The sequence below is a fragment of the Zingiber officinale genome, chromosome 4A, assembly GCF_018446385.1.
Source record: "Zingiber officinale cultivar Zhangliang chromosome 4A, Zo_v1.1, whole genome shotgun sequence".
NCBI classification, from domain to species: Eukaryota; Viridiplantae; Streptophyta; class Magnoliopsida; order Zingiberales; family Zingiberaceae; genus Zingiber; species Zingiber officinale.
Genome location: NC_055992.1, coordinates 114,478,882 through 114,497,054, shown reverse-complemented (window position 1 = coordinate 114,497,054; position 18,173 = coordinate 114,478,882). Strand labels below are relative to the sequence as shown.

General features: G+C 35.2%; 1 protein-coding gene across 1 annotated transcript; it reads right to left on the bottom strand.

Annotated features, from left to right (window-relative positions):
- Positions 1 to 977: 977 nt before the first annotated feature.
- LOC121972648 (TIR-only protein-like) lies at positions 978 to 8,899 on the bottom strand (the record flags this gene model as incomplete). The annotated part of the gene is made up of 4 exons (XM_042524299.1): positions 8,309 to 8,899; positions 2,239 to 2,295; positions 1,742 to 1,753; positions 978 to 1,001 (listed from the first exon to the last, which is right to left on the bottom strand). Coding segments are annotated over exons 1-4 (684 nt in total), but the record flags the coding sequence as incomplete, so codon positions are not given.
- Between the last annotated feature and the right edge of the window lie 9,274 nt (positions 8,900 to 18,173).

The window sequence follows — 18,173 nt, the reverse complement described above, 5'->3', positions numbered from 1 at the left end:
GGTAACTGCTATTATTAAGAAGTTGTTTTTCGGCTAGAAGGACTTAAAGAACTACCTAAAGCACAAGTGAAAGGAGATGAACGTGGAAGAACTCATTGTTAGATCTCGAATTAAAGAAGATAATAATAATTCAGAGAGAAAAGTATTCTCTCAAGCTACTATGAAAGCCAATGTGGTCGAGCATGGTTGAAACTCAAAACAAAAGAACCCCAAGACTTCCAATATCGGACTTAGAGGAGGCATAAACAAGAAATTTTCTAGGAAGTGCTTCAACTATGGTCAAGTCAGTTATAAATCTTCATAATACAAAAAGTAAAAGAAAAAGCAAGAGGCCAACCTGAATGAGGGACCAAAAAATGTCAACCTATGTGTCATGGTCTCTGAACTGAACCTGGTGGGTTCACACTCACGACAATGGTGAATTGATACTGAAACCATCATATATATTTATTGCAATAAGAAGCTACTCCACAACTTTGAAGAAATCAAAGATGGAGAAAAATTGTTCATGGGGAACTCAGCAACCTTAGACATCATGGGCCAAGGAAAAGTGGTACTTAAGCTGACCTCGGGTAAGGAGTTGACTCTCAACAATGTGTTGTATGTTCCGGAGATTCGGAAGAATCTAGTGTCTAGATCACTTTTGAGCAAGCATGACTTTCACATTATTTTTGAGTTGGACAGAGTTATTTTATCCAAAAATAGGATATTTTTGGGAAAGAGTTATGTAATAGATGAGTTATTTAAGCTCAATGTAATAGCAATTACACTAAGGTTGATAAAATTGTAAACTCTTCCATTTATATGCATGAGTCTCGTGTTTTATGGCCTGGTAAACTATGGCATGTTAACTACAATGTGTTGTGTAGATTAATTAACACGTAAAGTATACTTACATTTCTCTTTGACTCCGCTAGCTTGGGTGATGGTTTGACCATCCAGAGTTGAGCTCACTCAAACCCAACTCCGACCTTCTCCTCGAGTAGACTTCCTCCTAGCTTCTCGTCCCTCAGATGCACCATGCGCGTCCTTCTCGCTCTACTAGTGTACTCTTCCGTAACTACTTGTCCTTCGGATGGACCGACACTACAACAAAAATTGCAAATAAGAACTGATATTATCCATTGTCGTATGGTCAAAAAACCATTGTAACTGGCAGCATTGTAAAATGTATTGCCCTACGACAACAGTTTTGAATCTGTTGTCTTTGTAGACATTCGACAATGATTTTTATCCGTTGTTATTTATATGCTCAAAAAATTTTTACCCAATATGACAACGCTTTAAAATCTTGTGGTAGATAATTTCGACAATAGATATAAACCATTGTGGTAGACTCTTTTTACAACATATATAAATCGTTGTGGTAGATAATTTAAAACGTTGTGGTTTTAAATTATACAACAGTTATAAATCGTTGTGGTATATAATTTTAATATATTTTACAATGGATAAAATCGTTGTCTTTTATCACTTTTCACAAAAAAATTCCGTTGTGATTACGTACTTTTTACAACGTTTCTAATCGTTATCTTTAATGTTCATGTTGTAACATGATCATAACAAACAACCAATCTTTTTTTAATATAAGCAAACCACCAATACAAAACTAAATATTTACTACATTCAATCCAAAATATGCCAGCTAAAATACACAAAATGAGTTATACTCATCAAACTTAGTAGTATCAAACCATAAATCACATGTTTTCCATTATTGTTCTCCATATGGCTTTTACACATTAGCAAGGCAATCTAGAACCTAACAAAGCTCACTCCTTGCATTAAAAATCTCAAGCCTCACGAATTGCCCAAGTTACGTACCTGCAAGGGAAAAATTAAACAAAACTTATCAAAGAAAAATATAAAATATAAGAAAAAAGAGAATTGTAGTAAGTACTGCATGAACTGTAACCAGAGAATAAATATTTTACATAGCTCTAATATCTGGACATGAGAGAAGGATTTCCAGAATTCTAGGACAACACTCAATGTCTCCAAAATGGAAGAGAAAAAACTTATTCAATACAAACTTATGCAATACAAACATATAGTCTAAGAAATAAAACTTATGCAATACAAGAAATTTAACCAACTTGGAGTTGTCTTGGTAACTTCTTGGAAAACTTATGCACGTAGCTTTAAATTCACAGAATAAGTTTATATTCAATCAATGAATTTCATTGACCTTGCCATTGAGTTTATAAATAATCAGTCAAGAACATTCTTAAAAGATACTCGTGGTGGCAATAAGAAATCATCGAAACCTGTGAAAAATACATCTAAACCTGAAGCCTGCAGGAGGTCATAACAAATTAGTTATTCAAATATCGATTTAGGATGCGAACTTGCTGAGTTATAGGCAGGATTGACAAAATGATCTACATTTGATATGGTACTTGCTGCATTTGATTTAATGCAAACAAAGTCAGAAAGAGAGAAAAATTAAACAAAACTTATCAAAGAAAAATTTTAAATATAAGAGAAAAGAGAATTGTAATAACTGTATGAACTATAACTAGAGAAAATGAGGAGGTTTCTTCTCTTCTCATCCAAAATTAGTATAGTATCATTTTCTAAGTACTTAGGAAGGAAAATAGCAAAATGTAGTAGCATTTAATAGACATATAATCAGTAACAAAATTGTTAAACTATTCTTGGAACTCAAAAATCAATACCTTGACAGTTTTAAACGAATTGGGAGAAATAATCAATCATGGCATAAGAAATCAACAAGAACAGTAAATCATCAAGATAGCCAATACCTTGTAGGCAACATAACATGGAGAACATTGGTTTGGTTAAGCAAACAAGCCTTACATACTTGTCCATGACTAGTTCTATAAGAAGTCTTTGGCATATGGTATCCCACATTGTGTAAGAGAGGAAAACTAATGCAGCTAGCAGCATTTGTTGTCCAACACCGAGGAAAAAAGATGTGGTGTATGGCAAGCAACCAGGAGTAAAAACTCATCATCACAATATGGTATCAATCTTTGTTCAAATCTCTTTCCATCTTGGTCCGTATATTAAAACTTACTTACAAGAAGTTAGAAGAAAGCATAAATAAACTACACAGGAAGATGTCGTTAGAAGAAATACCACCTAATTATATGGTTTGACTATTCAAAGATAATCCTTTAACCGACACAATAGACATTTCAATTGAATTATTGCATTATGGGAGTGTAGTAATAATCTTTTAACATGACATACATAATAGGTCTTTATAACAAATAAGTCCAGAAAATTATTAAATTAAATACTCAAATAACTGTGTCTATAAGTAGTATGTGAAAATCAATCATGTGTATCGCAACAATATAAGATATTACATAGCAAAAAATTTCGAATTCTTTGACATAGAAATTACTCCATACAACCTGAAGATTTTAAAATTAAGAAAAAGGGTAGCTCGGTGCACGAAGCTTCCACCATGCGGGGTCCCGGGGAAGGATCCATTGTACGCAGCCTTACCCTGCTTTTTGCAAGAGACTATTTCTAGGATTTTAAAATTAAGAAAACTAACCAAAATTAGGAACTCATGATTTTCTAACTATTTCACCTACAATAGGAATTTTAGAGACCATTTCCTCAGATGAAGCAATTTCTAGCACCCGACACAATGCAGCAAGAAGGGTGATGGAGAGCCTTAAATATTGCTCTTTATCCTAGGCGCTACTAAACCCACCAGATCCCTTTCCCATACCTGAAAGAAACCCTAAGGAAATTGAATCACAAGAAAATAAACAAATGTTGAAGTTATTAGGAAAACGTCCCAAGTGTTTGGATGTATACTATAAGTCTAGCTTTTGTATAACATCTATTTTTGAAATATTTTGAAATGAGAATCACTTTGGTCAAAAGTTTGCATTATATATTTATATATATATAGTTTTTCATTTAATTTATATTGTAGATAACATAGTGTGTGGTGTCACACTGATGATCATGTTATCGATTCTTTATAAATTAAAAACAGTAGCTCATGACCAAGATGGATAGGGACAAACCATTGGAACAGTTGTAGTGTAATTAGGTATTAGTTTATCTTGACTATAAAATTATACTAGTACATTATGTGTGTATTGAGCAGGACCATTTGAGGTTGTTTGATTTATACTAACTGCATAAAAGAACAGAACCTCTATTATTATGGATGTGCGTACTCTTAATCCCGATATAATAACAAACATATATACTTAGTATTTATTTCTTTAACTTATCAATGGATAAGATTTATTCGTTAAATCAATAGGCCCGATAAGTTAGGAGATAGTACCATTTATATGGTGTATTATTGATTATAAAAGGAAACTGTGTCATATTTGTTTAGGTTGATGATGTCCCCTTGAGAAGCTCATAAGGATTATCACGTAAACCCTGCAGGTGGACTTAATCCGACATGATAATAAAGTTGAGTGGTACTACTCTTGGAGTCAGATGTTAATTATAGTCGGTAACTCATTTAATTAACGGGCATAAAATATCTTAAACACAGGGAGATTAACGCACTCATGATATGAAGGAGCTCATATTATAATATGGGATTAGTGCAGTAGTTCAATAATAACTCTTTAGTGGTATGAATTATTATTGATGAACTTGAGTTGAGTGTTTGAGTCGAACACAGGAAGCTCAAGCTCATTAAGAGGCCAAAACCAATTCCTCCTCTCGGTCCCTGTTGTAACCTCTATAAAGCCTCGCATCCACCCATCCATAACCGGGTTTGGTTTAACTTAACTTGGTTTAGTTTAACTTAACTTGGTTTGATTTAACTTAACTTGGTTTGGTTTAACTTAACTTGGTTTGGTCTAACTTAACTTGGTTTGGTTTAACTTAACTTGGTTTAGTTTAACTTAACTTGATTTGGCTTAACAAAGTTTGTTTAGATTTTTATCTAAACAAAATTTTGTTAATTTTTCTTCCCTTGTAACAGACGGCAAGTCTATAAAAAGAAGTAAGATGTGGCCCCTAAAACCTAACTTTCTAATTTTCCCTCACCTCTTCTCCTCCTTGTGGTCGGCCCCTCTCTTCCCCTTGCTAGGGCCGGCGACACACAATTTCCACAAGCCTCTCCCTTCCTCTAGCCTAGGGTCGATGCCCCCTTCCCCTTGCTTAGGGCCGGTGCCCCCCTTCCCTTTGCCGAGGGCCGGTGGTTCCCCTTCTCCCTTGGTGGCCGACGGCTTGAAGAAAGGGAATAAGAGGAAGAAAAGCAAGAAGAGGAAGAAGAGAAGGAAGAAGATTAGAAGGTGCCCCATCCTAACGACTCTTTTGTGGTCGACGGTTTGGAAGAGAAGAAAAGAATGGTGGTATTATCTTGGTAGATTGTCACCCACACGATGTCCAAGAAGCTAAGAGGAGAGGAATACGACAGAAGATCAAGAGATCTTTATCTACGAAGAAATGTACAACTAATTCTTTAATTCCGTTGCGTATCTAGTTTCATTTTTCTTCGTATCGATTTTTGGATATTGATTTTGAATATCAACACAAGAGGCCATCGATCTTGTACTTCGGTTAAGACTCATCGATCAAGGTGTGCTTTGATCATTCAAGAACTTGCTTGATTGATCAAACACATGTCTGATCGAATGTGCAAGTTGCTAGGAATAGTTCTGTACTTGTATAGAAAAGTTAAACAGAATGGAATCCCCAACACTAACACCAAGTACTGCCTATTAAGATGAGTCTCCAAAGAAAACAAGCACCGCCAGCATCATAGACCTTTAGAACGTAGTTGTGTCATCCCCATGACAAAATTTTGAGGTGAGAAGGAGACCGGCAAGCTTTTGCTCGTCCCACTGGCCTCTTAACCGCTTCAAACAATCATCCAAAGAGTATCCACTCAATGCCCTATGAAAAAAAGGGGAAAGTTAGCAAATATACAATTTTTTGAGTGGATGAGAGAGAGAGAGAGAGAGAGAGAGAGAGACTCACCATACAAAGGAAGAAGTATGCTTGCTTCTTGGAACGATAAGTTGGATTAGAGGAGTTATAGTGCCCAAGCTTTCCACGGATAGGACGAGGAAGTATGTTCGCCTCTCTGTTATGCAAATAATGATAGCGACAGGCAGAGAGGGAGAGACGCAAAGGCGCGAGAGAAGTAGAGGGACAGTAGGAATAACCGTTCTAGCCTCCGGTGGCTACGGCTATGCACACGACAAGGGACTACAAAACAAATCCATTGTACATCCTCATTGTCAAGAAAAAAAACTTAAACAGAACCTTTCCGGCTTCGGTTCCTCCCTCTCCTCTTCTACCTTTTTCCCAGCGCTTGACTTGATCATCTCTTTCATGTTGTTCCACGTCTTTGTCGGGTGGGGGAGACAAGAGGGCGTTGATTGGTTCGGGTCTTGGTTCTCAAGATCCTCTTTGAAAGTCTTCGAGGCCTTTGGCTTGAGTGGAGACATCGGGAGGAGCGAAGCAGTGACGAGGCCTCCTCTTCTCTTTAGCTTGTTCTCGTCTCTAAATCGTCGCAATTAAGAAGGAAACTTACACCATCGTGGAGAGGAGAGCACACTATCGTGGAGGAAGATCCAGCGAAGACAGCACCCCTTCTTGTCGCGCGATCGATAGGATGGCGTGAAGAGATTGTATGAGAAGAGGGAAAGAAAAATGGCTTAGGGTTTGGGAACGCGAAGGGGAAAACAAGGCGCCGAAAATATTTGCAGAGAGGGGGGAAAGCAAAATTGCGAGAGGGAAAATGACGAAACGAATATAGTCAAAGACAACAGTTTTATGAAAAATATTGTCGTAGTCCCTAAAAAGGCGAATAAAGACAACGGTTTTAGATAACCATTGTAAAATGCATTGTTGATTTAAAAAAAAATTGCTCAAGGACAGCGGTTTTCATAAAACTATTGTCTTTTATATTTTATGAGAACTCAAAGATAACGGTTTTATCTAAAATCGTTGTCTTTTACCAAATTTATAACAGTTTCATCTAAAATCGTTGTCTTTATGGTGTTGTCGTTTAACATTTTTGTTGTAGTGTGAGGTCATCGGCTCCCTTCCCATATCATCCTTTTCACTCACTATGTCTTCCGCTCGACTTTTTTTGTTCCTAATCTTCTGTACACTTAGATATAAAATATCAAACACACAAGGTCTAACATAACTAAGTTGATTAACATCAAATTTGAGGTAATTAAAATATTATTTTTGAGGTACATCAACCCGAGTTAAATTTAGGAAAGGTAAACAATAAATTATTTATGAAACAATAATTATAGTATCAAATTTTGTAATTAAGTCATCCCCTTAAATTAACACCTATTAATTTTTTCCCTTTTGACATCAAATATTGATAAAGAAAACAAAAATATCAAAGAAAAAACTCGAAAAGTTTTTTTAGGGGATGTACATAGATGAGGCAAGTTTGTGTATTTTTATTGTAATTATTTGCAAATAAAATAATGTTTAACAATTAAACCTTACATTTCCTAAAAATAATTTTAAAACTATTTTTACTTTTTGAAAAACAGTAAAAGTTTTTATCAATGTTAAACATAATCAAACTAATTATAATTATAGAAAAAAAATTGACAAGAAGATTATTTTTCTTATAGTAAGAATATTTTTCATTAATAGAAATAAGTATTTTTTAAAAGTAAATATTTAAAAATATATTTTAATGGCAAAATATCCGTAAAAAAATAGACCGGATTACAACCATTCTTTTTCTCTCTCATTCATATCGTTGGTTGAAACAACGACTATAATTATAATTGACATACTCCTTGTTCTATTGAATCTAGGTTTTGTTGGATTGGTGGTCGGTGAATAAATTCTATGAAATCGAATTAATCAATATAGGATTCAATGTCCCTAATGAACCGGCAAATAAATCGATTCATTGTTGAATTTCAAATATTTGACGATATGTTGACTTAAATTTGACGGTTCAGAGATTCAAGTCTTTGTTCACGCAGCCTATCTATGTATCAGCCGATGACCTCAGCGCGTACGTCACGATGCAATTTTTATCAATTGGCACAAATAATTCCTCGACTCTTCACTCATCCAAACGCTGTAGAGCAAATATTTTTGACTTTTACTCTTACTAGTTTTCAGAATTCCAAAGCTACACCAATTTGGAGGCCACCATCCTTATAAAATGCAAAAAAGCTTTATTACGATAAAAACACTTCAATTTACATTTTATTTTATTTTAATCGATGACAATACATGTATAACATGTAAAAAAAAAGAAAGAAAGAAGTTGTTAATTTATTACAAATAAAAGAATCAATTAATTTTTGGTCTCTCAACTTTGTTTTGTTAATAACATTCACTTGATTCAAACCTTTGCTTGCTTCAAGCACTTGAGCACGACATTGGAAGTCCTCGACACCAAATCCGCCCAATCCCCCTTCTTGGAGTCGAAGGTCAAGCCGACGGTGAGCTTGGCCTCACGGATGGCTCTGGCGTAGCGTGCGAGGTCCTCCGGAGACTCCGCAGCCGAGGAGACGGCGGCGCCGATGGCGAGCTCCGCCGGCTTGACGTCGTAGAAAATGGGGATGAGCTTCTTGTCGGCCTCCACCATCATAGCGAGCTCGTGGAGGCAGAAAACAGAGTCGCAGTATCGCGGGGAGAAGATGGCGACGCCCACGCGGCTCTGCCGGATTCCGGCGTCGACGCGCTCGTAGATCTTGTCGCCGGGCTCCATCGACCGGGAGTCAAGGAAGGGCCGGACGCCCATCTGGGCCAGCCTGTCGTAGAGCAGCCCCGCCACGGTGCTCTTCGTGTCCACTCCCCTGTGGCTCAGGAACACGTCGACGGTGGAGGCGGCGGCCTTCCTCGTCGTCGGCGCCGCCATTCCTTGGTAATTGGGGAGGACCCTGGAGACGGATGCGCGGCGGGGAACGACGACGCGGCGCATGGCGGAGACGGACATGGCGGTGGATCCAACTAAAAATCTGAACGATGAATGCTACTGTTACAAATTAAAACCAATTAATTAACGTGGTTAATCAGATTCTCCTGAATCACGGCGAATTCATAAGGTGATGGATATCGGTATATATATCGAGAGAGAGATCGATATAGCTGCAGTGTGAAATAGAAGACAGTCAAGGGTTGATTTGGAGAACTTTTCAAAGCATGTGTATATTCTTATAATATTCAATTTCACGACGGACGACCATGACAATTGTCGTTGATCACTGAACGCCTTGTCCATCAATCTTCGTCTAACTCATCGTTTCCGATCAGGCAACCGCACCCTTGATTGGAGGCATGTTGACAAAAAATGCAGTTATTACGCAACGGTTACAGCAGTTATTACAAGGCGATTCCAATGTTTAAAACAAAAAAATGGGAAACTATGCGATTATTATTATTATTATTATTATTATTATTATTATTATTATTATTATAATTGATTAGTTGGGAGTAATTAATGGATATGTGAAGAGAGAATAATACGAGAAGAATAGTAAACGAAATGTGAAACTATGCAAAAATAATTAATATCTAACTTTTTAAAAAAAAGAAGTAAAAATGAAATAAAATTAAAAGATCATTATGAATTTTATTATTTATTTGTTTATATTACTAAGTATAATTTTTTTTAAAAGTGTCATTAATGACTGAAACTTTAAAATACGATGTACCTTTAGGTCTTAGGAATAATAAGTTTGCATTGGGACTTCAACTAATTAAATTTGTTTTTTTATTGTACTCCAAAAAAACAGCAAGTGATTGTCCTTAATATAAAAAATATATATCCTTTTATTATGGCTTTTCTATGTCCATTTAAAACATATATAGCATTATGCCAAGTATTAGATTAGTTAATTAGTATCGGTCTTTTAGGTTTAAAATCCATCTTCACAGGGTCGTAACTTCCATGAGGCCAGAGAGGCAACCGCCTCAGGGCCCAGCCCAATGAAGGGCCCATTTTTTTAATTATATTAAAAAAATGAGAGATATGGACCCTAAATGGCGGTTAAACCTATTCTCACGGCTCCGAGACACACACAGACGCATTACTCTTCTTTGCAATTTCTTCTCCGGTGTTGTTCTTTTTTGCACGCGATTTCTTCTTCGGGCGTTTTTTCTACTAAGGCACGGATCCACGGAACAAGAGGTAATTATAATCTTCTTCTTCGACCATCTTCTTCGTCTTGCAACACATGACACTAATTGTAACCTAATCATGCAACATGGATCTTTTGTGCGACCTAATCGCGTCGATTCTCGCAGTGGCTATCTCACTCGACGTGGGCTGGCGGTTGGCCTTTGTTTGCGTGACTTAATTGCGTATCATGGGGCTGTCACACGCTACCTCAGTCGCTTGTGCGAACTACGACCTAATTGCATAGTGGTTACTACTTGTGGCCTTGCTACTGCCTACGGCTACCGCATTGATATCAGTGTTATAAGATACACTAAATGAGCTATCAATGTTATCGATTGAGAAAGAAAGAGATCAACAATTGAATTATGCAGATTTGATAATTATTTTTATCTCTAAAACGGCTATACGAGTAGTATTTATATAATTATTTTAAATATTTATTAATTTTTTATTGATGTAATATATTTATTTTTAATTTATTTATATATTTAGTATATATGTTATTTGTAAATTGAACTTTATTATTATTTATCGTAGCAAAACAATCATTTTTTTTTTAGTATGCGCTTCAGGCCCTGTCAAACACAGGTAAGACTCTACATCTTCACCAGACAAACGCATGCACTGAATGATCCTCATATATATATAGCTCTCCTTTCTAATAATATATATAAAATATATATATATATATATATATATATATATATATATATATATATATATATATGTATGTATATATATATATAATTCTTTAAAGCTCAATCGAGGGATATATTCACGAAGATGAACATAATTAAATAAGTTCTTGATGCATCACTAACGCAGGAGGTCAGTTTATGTCTCAATTTTGACTTGAATATCAGAAAATTTATATATCAAATTGAAACTCGTTCAAAAATTTATGATTGATTACCGAATGAAACCCATAATAGGTCAATTTCATGTCCAAAAAATATTATTTAAGTCATTTTCAAAAGCTATATATATATACTTATTTTCTATTCAATTTTTCTCTAACGTCCATCTCTAAAATAATTGTTATTCTATTATGCGCTAGTACTCCTGTTACTTTTATAATGACAGTCTTTAAAAATAATCGCCTATATATTATTATCACTATTCTATCATGCGTAATTAATACCTGTTACTTTTGCAAGCTTGAGGGTGACCAAATATATTGACCACCCTGATGCAATCTTGATGTATGCGTTATATAGGAAAAATCAGCTGTGTGGATCATTAAGTCAGGAATGTCTTGTAAAAACAAAGTCATGATTAATGTCTTGCGGTGAAAGTTTTAATTTTGTCATCGTTACCTCAGACATGTCAACGCAGTTCACACACACGCGTCACGCATAGAAACTTGTCAGCCAAGATTTGGACTCGTGGCATGACCAAATCAGACGTTTTTAGAACGTTCTACAAGTGCTGTCATTAGGCAAGGAGAGGTTAATTAACTTGGGATGAATTTTATTAGTATATATATTGTTCGCCTTTGGTTTTGATAATTCTGAATAGTATGGAAGAGACTCGTGGCTAGACCTAAGCTTGGTCCGCATATAGTTTTAAAAATTGTATATGGATTCTTAAAGAATGAAACTTTTTTTAATTTTAACTCTAATATAATTTATCCTTTTCTTTATCCATTTTTCAGAATAAACAGGGCATTAGGGAAGCATGTAAATGAGGGAAAGGTGAGTGTAGGTCTGGATCGATACGGTATATTATACTTAAAATTGAATATCGTATATAATATCGAAAAAATTGGTATTCTAAGAAATGATACCGATACCGTACCAATATTTCGGTATATCGAATTTCGATTTACCGAAATGTCGGTACGATATTGATAAAATACCGTCATGCCGAAATTATATATATATATATATATATATATATATTACATATAATATATAAAAAATAATTCTCTTGTAATGAAAGGTAGTGATCATATAAGAACAAGAGTTGAAATTTCGGATCCAAATATGCAAGATTGAAGATTAAACCAGTAGCTGGTGGTTCCAGGGTGGTGGCTCGTCGGAGACTCGTCGAAATCTTGTCAGAAATAACTAAATGTTAGCTGGAAAAATAGGGGAAGCATATAGGCTTCAATCCCTACAAAAAAATACCATAAATCCACCAAAGAAACAAAAGCTAAAACTCACCGGAAAATCGGGACAAGAACTTGCGCAAGCACAGCTCTCAGAACAGTGCTCGATGATTAGATTTCTTTAGATTCAATAAAGGGGAAAATATAGGAAAAAATATTAGGGCTTGAGAAGAAGTTTCTAAGTTGTTCTACATCTTCTGTGATGACTACGTGCGGTGGTTGACGGTGGAAGGAGAAGAATGGCGACGTGACGTGAGCGTCGATTGCGCAAGGAGCCAAGGAGAAGAATTGCGACATGAGCGTCGGCTTCGCAAGGAGAGAATCGCGAGTCGCGACGTGTGCGTCGGCTGCGCAAGGAGAGAATCGCGAGTCGTGACGTGTGCGTTGGCTGCGCGAGGAGAGAATATGGTTTGGGGCCGTTTAGGGTTTAGTTTAAGCTTTAGGGGAATCTAAATTAATCATTTAATCTAGAGTTATTTTAGGGAAATATAAATTAATCATTTCATTTATAGTTACTCGGTATTTCGGTATACCGAAATATTTTAAATCGTTATCGTTACCGTTACCGACAAATTCGGTACGGTATGATACCGTACCGAATTTTTCGGTATACCGAAAATTTCGATATATATGATATTTTTTTGATACGATTTTTCGATATTTCGATATTTTTTCCAATCCTAGGTGAGTGAGTGTGACTTATTGTTGCTATCGTCATCGTTGATTAAGTTTTGTTAATCACTAACTTAACATCACATCATTCCTTGTCTCAATAGTTGAGATGTCGATATACTACTACTCCTTTAGTAAGCTTATCTTTTCAAATAAGAGTTTTAAATTTGAGAAAAATACAAATTTTCTCTTGTTAAGTCGATATTGTGCGGCTAAATACTGGTTTGAAATAAGAAATCTTTAAATTTTAAGATTTAAGTTCCAGTGAATTTTTTAAAACTTTAGAACTCTTTAAAGGAGAGGAAGAGTCACAATTTGATAATTGAGTGCATACAGTCAGAGTGAAATTTCTCTGAGTCATTAATATTTTAATTAATTAAAAAAATACATTAATTAATTAATTCTCTTTTCATTGTTTTTAGTTAATTTTTGAAAATTAAATTTTCAGATGTGCACCGACACTTTTCATCAATCGATCAATGATATCATCAACTGTCTCTAGGGCTATAGTATCATGATAAAATATCTATATTATGATATTTACAATTCAATTTCTGCTAAATGTATTTATAGATTTTTTTTCTCAAATGAGAGATGTAATTAAAGATGCTGGACTTCTGGACTGAACATCGTGCGCTTGATAAAAAATTTTCGTGAGACTAAATTGATCATTCAAAAATAATTAATTAGACTAATTGAGGTAAGTTAGATGATATCATCAACTTTGGATAATCTCGTATATTAATTTTTTTATTCATGATTCGAGTTTGGAATGATTGATTCGGTTATATGAAAATTTTTCATCGGCCATCAGGATAAATCAGAAAGTACTCGCAACGAGCAGCCCAGAAGTCTATCATCTTTTAGTTGCGTGTCTCATTTGGAGAAAAAATTCTTATAAATTTATCATAGCCAGCTTGAACCATGAATACCTGGGAGATAACTTAGATATCCTACCACTACATCATAGTCCCGGGGGCAAAGACAACAATAGGAAGAAAGGGAGGTCAGATGTTCTAATCTATTTTTTTATTTTTTTATTTTTTTGATAAGATGATTTCTTTATATGTATTAATAGAAATTAATGATTCTTATTAAGAGAAATTAATGATTCTTATAGATGAGGACCATCAATTTTTATTAACACATAAAGAAAATTATACTCTGATCTATAATATGTGTACTAGAAGATTTCCTCTGGAAGAAAGGGCAATTAATTTTCTCTATTTTAGATTTTTTTTCCTTTAAACTTATAATTCTCTTAAGTGTTTTAAATTGAAGGGGACTTGATTTTATCTATGTAAACGTGCGCTTGAAGTTTGACTTACACGCGCGCTTCGAAACTTGTCAACCAAGATTTGGACTCGTGGTGTGACCAAATCAGAGGTTTCTAGAAACATTTTACACGTGCTGTCATTAGGCAAAGAGAGGCTAACTCGGAGTGATTTTTATCGCTATATTGTTCGCCTATGGTTTTAAAACACTGATCTACCGACCACCATGACTCATGGCCGCCAGACTTAAGCTTGCGGTGGTGTGGTCGCAACCTCGCGGCCATGATTCTGATCAAGCTTGAGCTCACAGTCGCGATTCACAGCCACAACACTAGGTTATAGTTGTGAATTGCTCATGGTGGTTTTCAAATTCGTAAGTTGCTTCTAATAGAGTTGAATACGAAGAATGAAAACTCAATCGTCAAGTTTCAAACGATGAGAAAGCGGGTAAAACTCGGTGCGCATATTAAAAATTGTACATGCATCCCTAACTCTAGTCTAATTTATTATTTTCTTTATCTATTTTTCAGAATAAACGATTGGATAGATGTGAATGAGAAAGGAGGAAGGAGACTCCTTTGCATGAATTTAATCGCACATTAAAAATTTTAAGATATTATGATTGATTTATATTATTGTATATAAATTAATGATGTAAATAAATACATGAGAAGAGACTCTTTCACACATGTGGGTGCGCATGAATATAAATTCAGGATCCAGATTGTACTGAACTAAGTTGATTCATATGTGAGCATGACCTGCGCATCAAATATTGGATTGGTCGAGGTAAAATTTGCTCAAGTGAATGAACTAACGTTTTGATGAAGAATCTGATGGATTAATAAGCAGGGTCTAAGCTCCCGTATAAGGAGGTTGTGACCAAGAGAAAGGAAAAAAAAAAGAGCAAATGCTAATAGCAAAGATTATTAAGCTACCATTCTGGCCTTAGTATCTGATAACTCTAATTTGATTTGTAATTTTAATTCGGACTACTACTTCTCTATTTCTGGCAAGATTATCCAACAATCTTAAAACATATTCTGTTATATTGAGATGACCACAAAAAGTGTTACCATTGTTGGGATATGTCCGATGCGATGTGTGTTAAAACATGTTTCGTAAACATGAGCAGTGAAAAATAAAACAATAATAATTTCTAAATTATTATATCACACACACTATACATATACAAGGATACAACATGCCAAATATGATCACATAATTAAATTTTTTACGGAAAGTAAATTTACACTAGATGTACTTTATGGATGACCTGTAACGAGAAGGGCATCAACCGTAGTAATGTTATCAAATCTCGCCTCTATTCGGATCCACGCCGAGTTCCTCAAGATAACTCCTTGAATATAAGCCTCTCTTTCAGAAGTTACTAGCCACGAGTAAAAAAGAGGGATCAAGAGGAAGAGGAAGAGGAAGAGGAAGAGAAAGAGAAGTACACAAGGAAGATATTTCTTCCTTGTGATGGTCACGGCAACAAGGGGAAGGGCTTCCCCTTGTTGGCGGCGGCAAAGAGAGAGGGGAGAGGGAGAGGAGAAGAGAAATTGGGTTAGGGTTTTCCAAAAACCTTACAAGCTAATTAATGATCTCATGTGTATAATGTTCTCTCAACCATATCAATATATAGCCCTCATTAATGAGTCGGATTAGAAAGTCCAAATCTAACCCATTATCTCTTAACAAAAAATTAGCCCATTAATCCCTTGGTTTGGTTCACAACTAAATCAAGTTGGTTCATGACTAATTCTTGATTAAACCAAATATGGTCCAACTCTTCCATAAGAGATGTGACTCATCCGTACTTCCATTGCGACAAATATTTTCATATTGATCTTTTGTATGGTCCAACCAAATATTTATCTCTTGATCTAAGAATCCTATTCTTTAACTTGTTTTACATTTTTTAGAGACTCATTAGTGCGTGTGACCTAATAGATTTCCGATTTATCTTGGTCATCCATAATTAACTACTTCATTATAGAACGATCATAAGTGACACCTAGTAGTACATCATGATCCCCAATTAGTCAGAAAATCATAGTTGATCATAGAAATAATTCTAAACCCTTTAGCAGCTATACTAAGTCGTGCCTAGTTCCTTTCACTCGTCTTATACCTACTTAGTTTAGGACATGGTCTATGTGTCTTGTCTCCACTAGACTGACTACGTCACACCTAGCCCAAGTAATACTTCCTCGTTATGCAGATTCAAATTACTCGTACATGTATACAAGAGTCTCACACTCGTAACATGTGATGCTTCAACGAAAGACTTTGAGTAATAATCCTAACGAGTGGCCATAGGGTATATGTCTCTCTTGCAAGGAGCGATGAATCCTCTGTATGCTATCATAACACCTTCGGGCACTTAACTTATACTCAATCATCCTTGGTCCACACCTCAATGAGATGCTTACTTAAGATGTCAAAGTATAAGTCTCCATGACCAAGATGACTTGTATACTTCAAGTCGAAGGAAACTTACACTCGTGCTGCAGTAAGAACTTTACAGACATATCTATATATATGTAGAGAACCATATGAAGTCTTACAGCGAGTCACTCCAATGAACTAGTTACCATAACCAGCATCCACGTTTAACTCTCGACATCCCAATGTCTCTAGCTAGTGAAAAAATAGTTGCTTGGTCGAAAAAAGGAGTATAACCCTGCTAGTTTTATAGAATTGATGATGTCCGAATACATCAATTCGACGACTAGGGAAATTTTATTATATTAATAATTGCACATGTAGAGATAATTACTAGTTGCGATCCAATTACAAATTCTCTCATGTTATGAATTATATTATGGACATTCAGTAAATAAGTTTAAGACAATCAAACATATAATATGCACTCAAATAGTGAATATATACTTTGTGACTAAGAGCAAGGGAAAAAAAGAGCAAGAGCTAATAGCAAAGATTATTAATCTCCCATCCAAGCCTCAGTATCTAATAAGTCTAATTTGATTTGTAATTTTAATTCGGACTACTACTCCTCTATCTCCGGCTATATTATCCAATAATCTTAAAACCTATTCTGTTATATTGAGATGACCACGAAAAATGTTGAGGTCCATCCAAGCCTCAGTATTGATATGTCTGATTTAATTTATAATTTCAATTCGGACTAATAGTCCTTTATCTCCGGCTAGATTGTCCAACAATCTTAAAGCATATTCTATTCTATTGAGATAACCACAAAAAGTGTTGAGGTCCAATAGACTCATCACGTGAAGACCCCCTCCGCCCTGATTGGGAATGTTCTAATCAATCATGCAAAAGATGTTCTTCTACTTGACCACGTAATCTGGCTCAATTCTTGACCGAGGACCAGTTAGGATGTATACTAAAAGCCTAGCTTTTGGTATAAACATTTATCTATAAATAAGAATCACATTAGTCAAATGTCTACATTTATGATAAATGTAGTTGTTCAATTAATTTATATTATATATAACATGGTATGTGGTGTCACACACAGAGGATCATGTTATCAGTACCTTATAAATTATAAATAGTAGCTCACGACCAAAATGGAAAAGAACAAACCATTGGAAGGTCGTAGTGTAATTAGGAATTAGTTTATCTTGACTATATAATTACACTAGTACACTTAGAGTGTATTGAGTAGGACCATTAGAGGTCGTTTCTTTTATACTGACTTTATAGAGGAACAAAGACCTCAGTTATTATGAAAGTATGTGCTCTTAATCCTAATATAATAACAAGCACATATATTTGATATTTATTTCTTTAATTTATCAATGGGTGAGATTTAGTTCGATAAATCAATAAGCACGATAAGTTGGGAAATGATATCACTTATAGTGTGTGTTGTTGATTATAGAAGGAAACTGTGTCCAAGAGATCTAGGTTGATAATGTCCTCAAGATGAGCTCATAAGGATTGTCATGTTAAACTCTGCAGGTGGACTCAGTCCGACATGATGATAAGGTTGAGTGGTACTATTCTTGGATTAAGATATTAATTAAGTAAGTTGTCAATAACT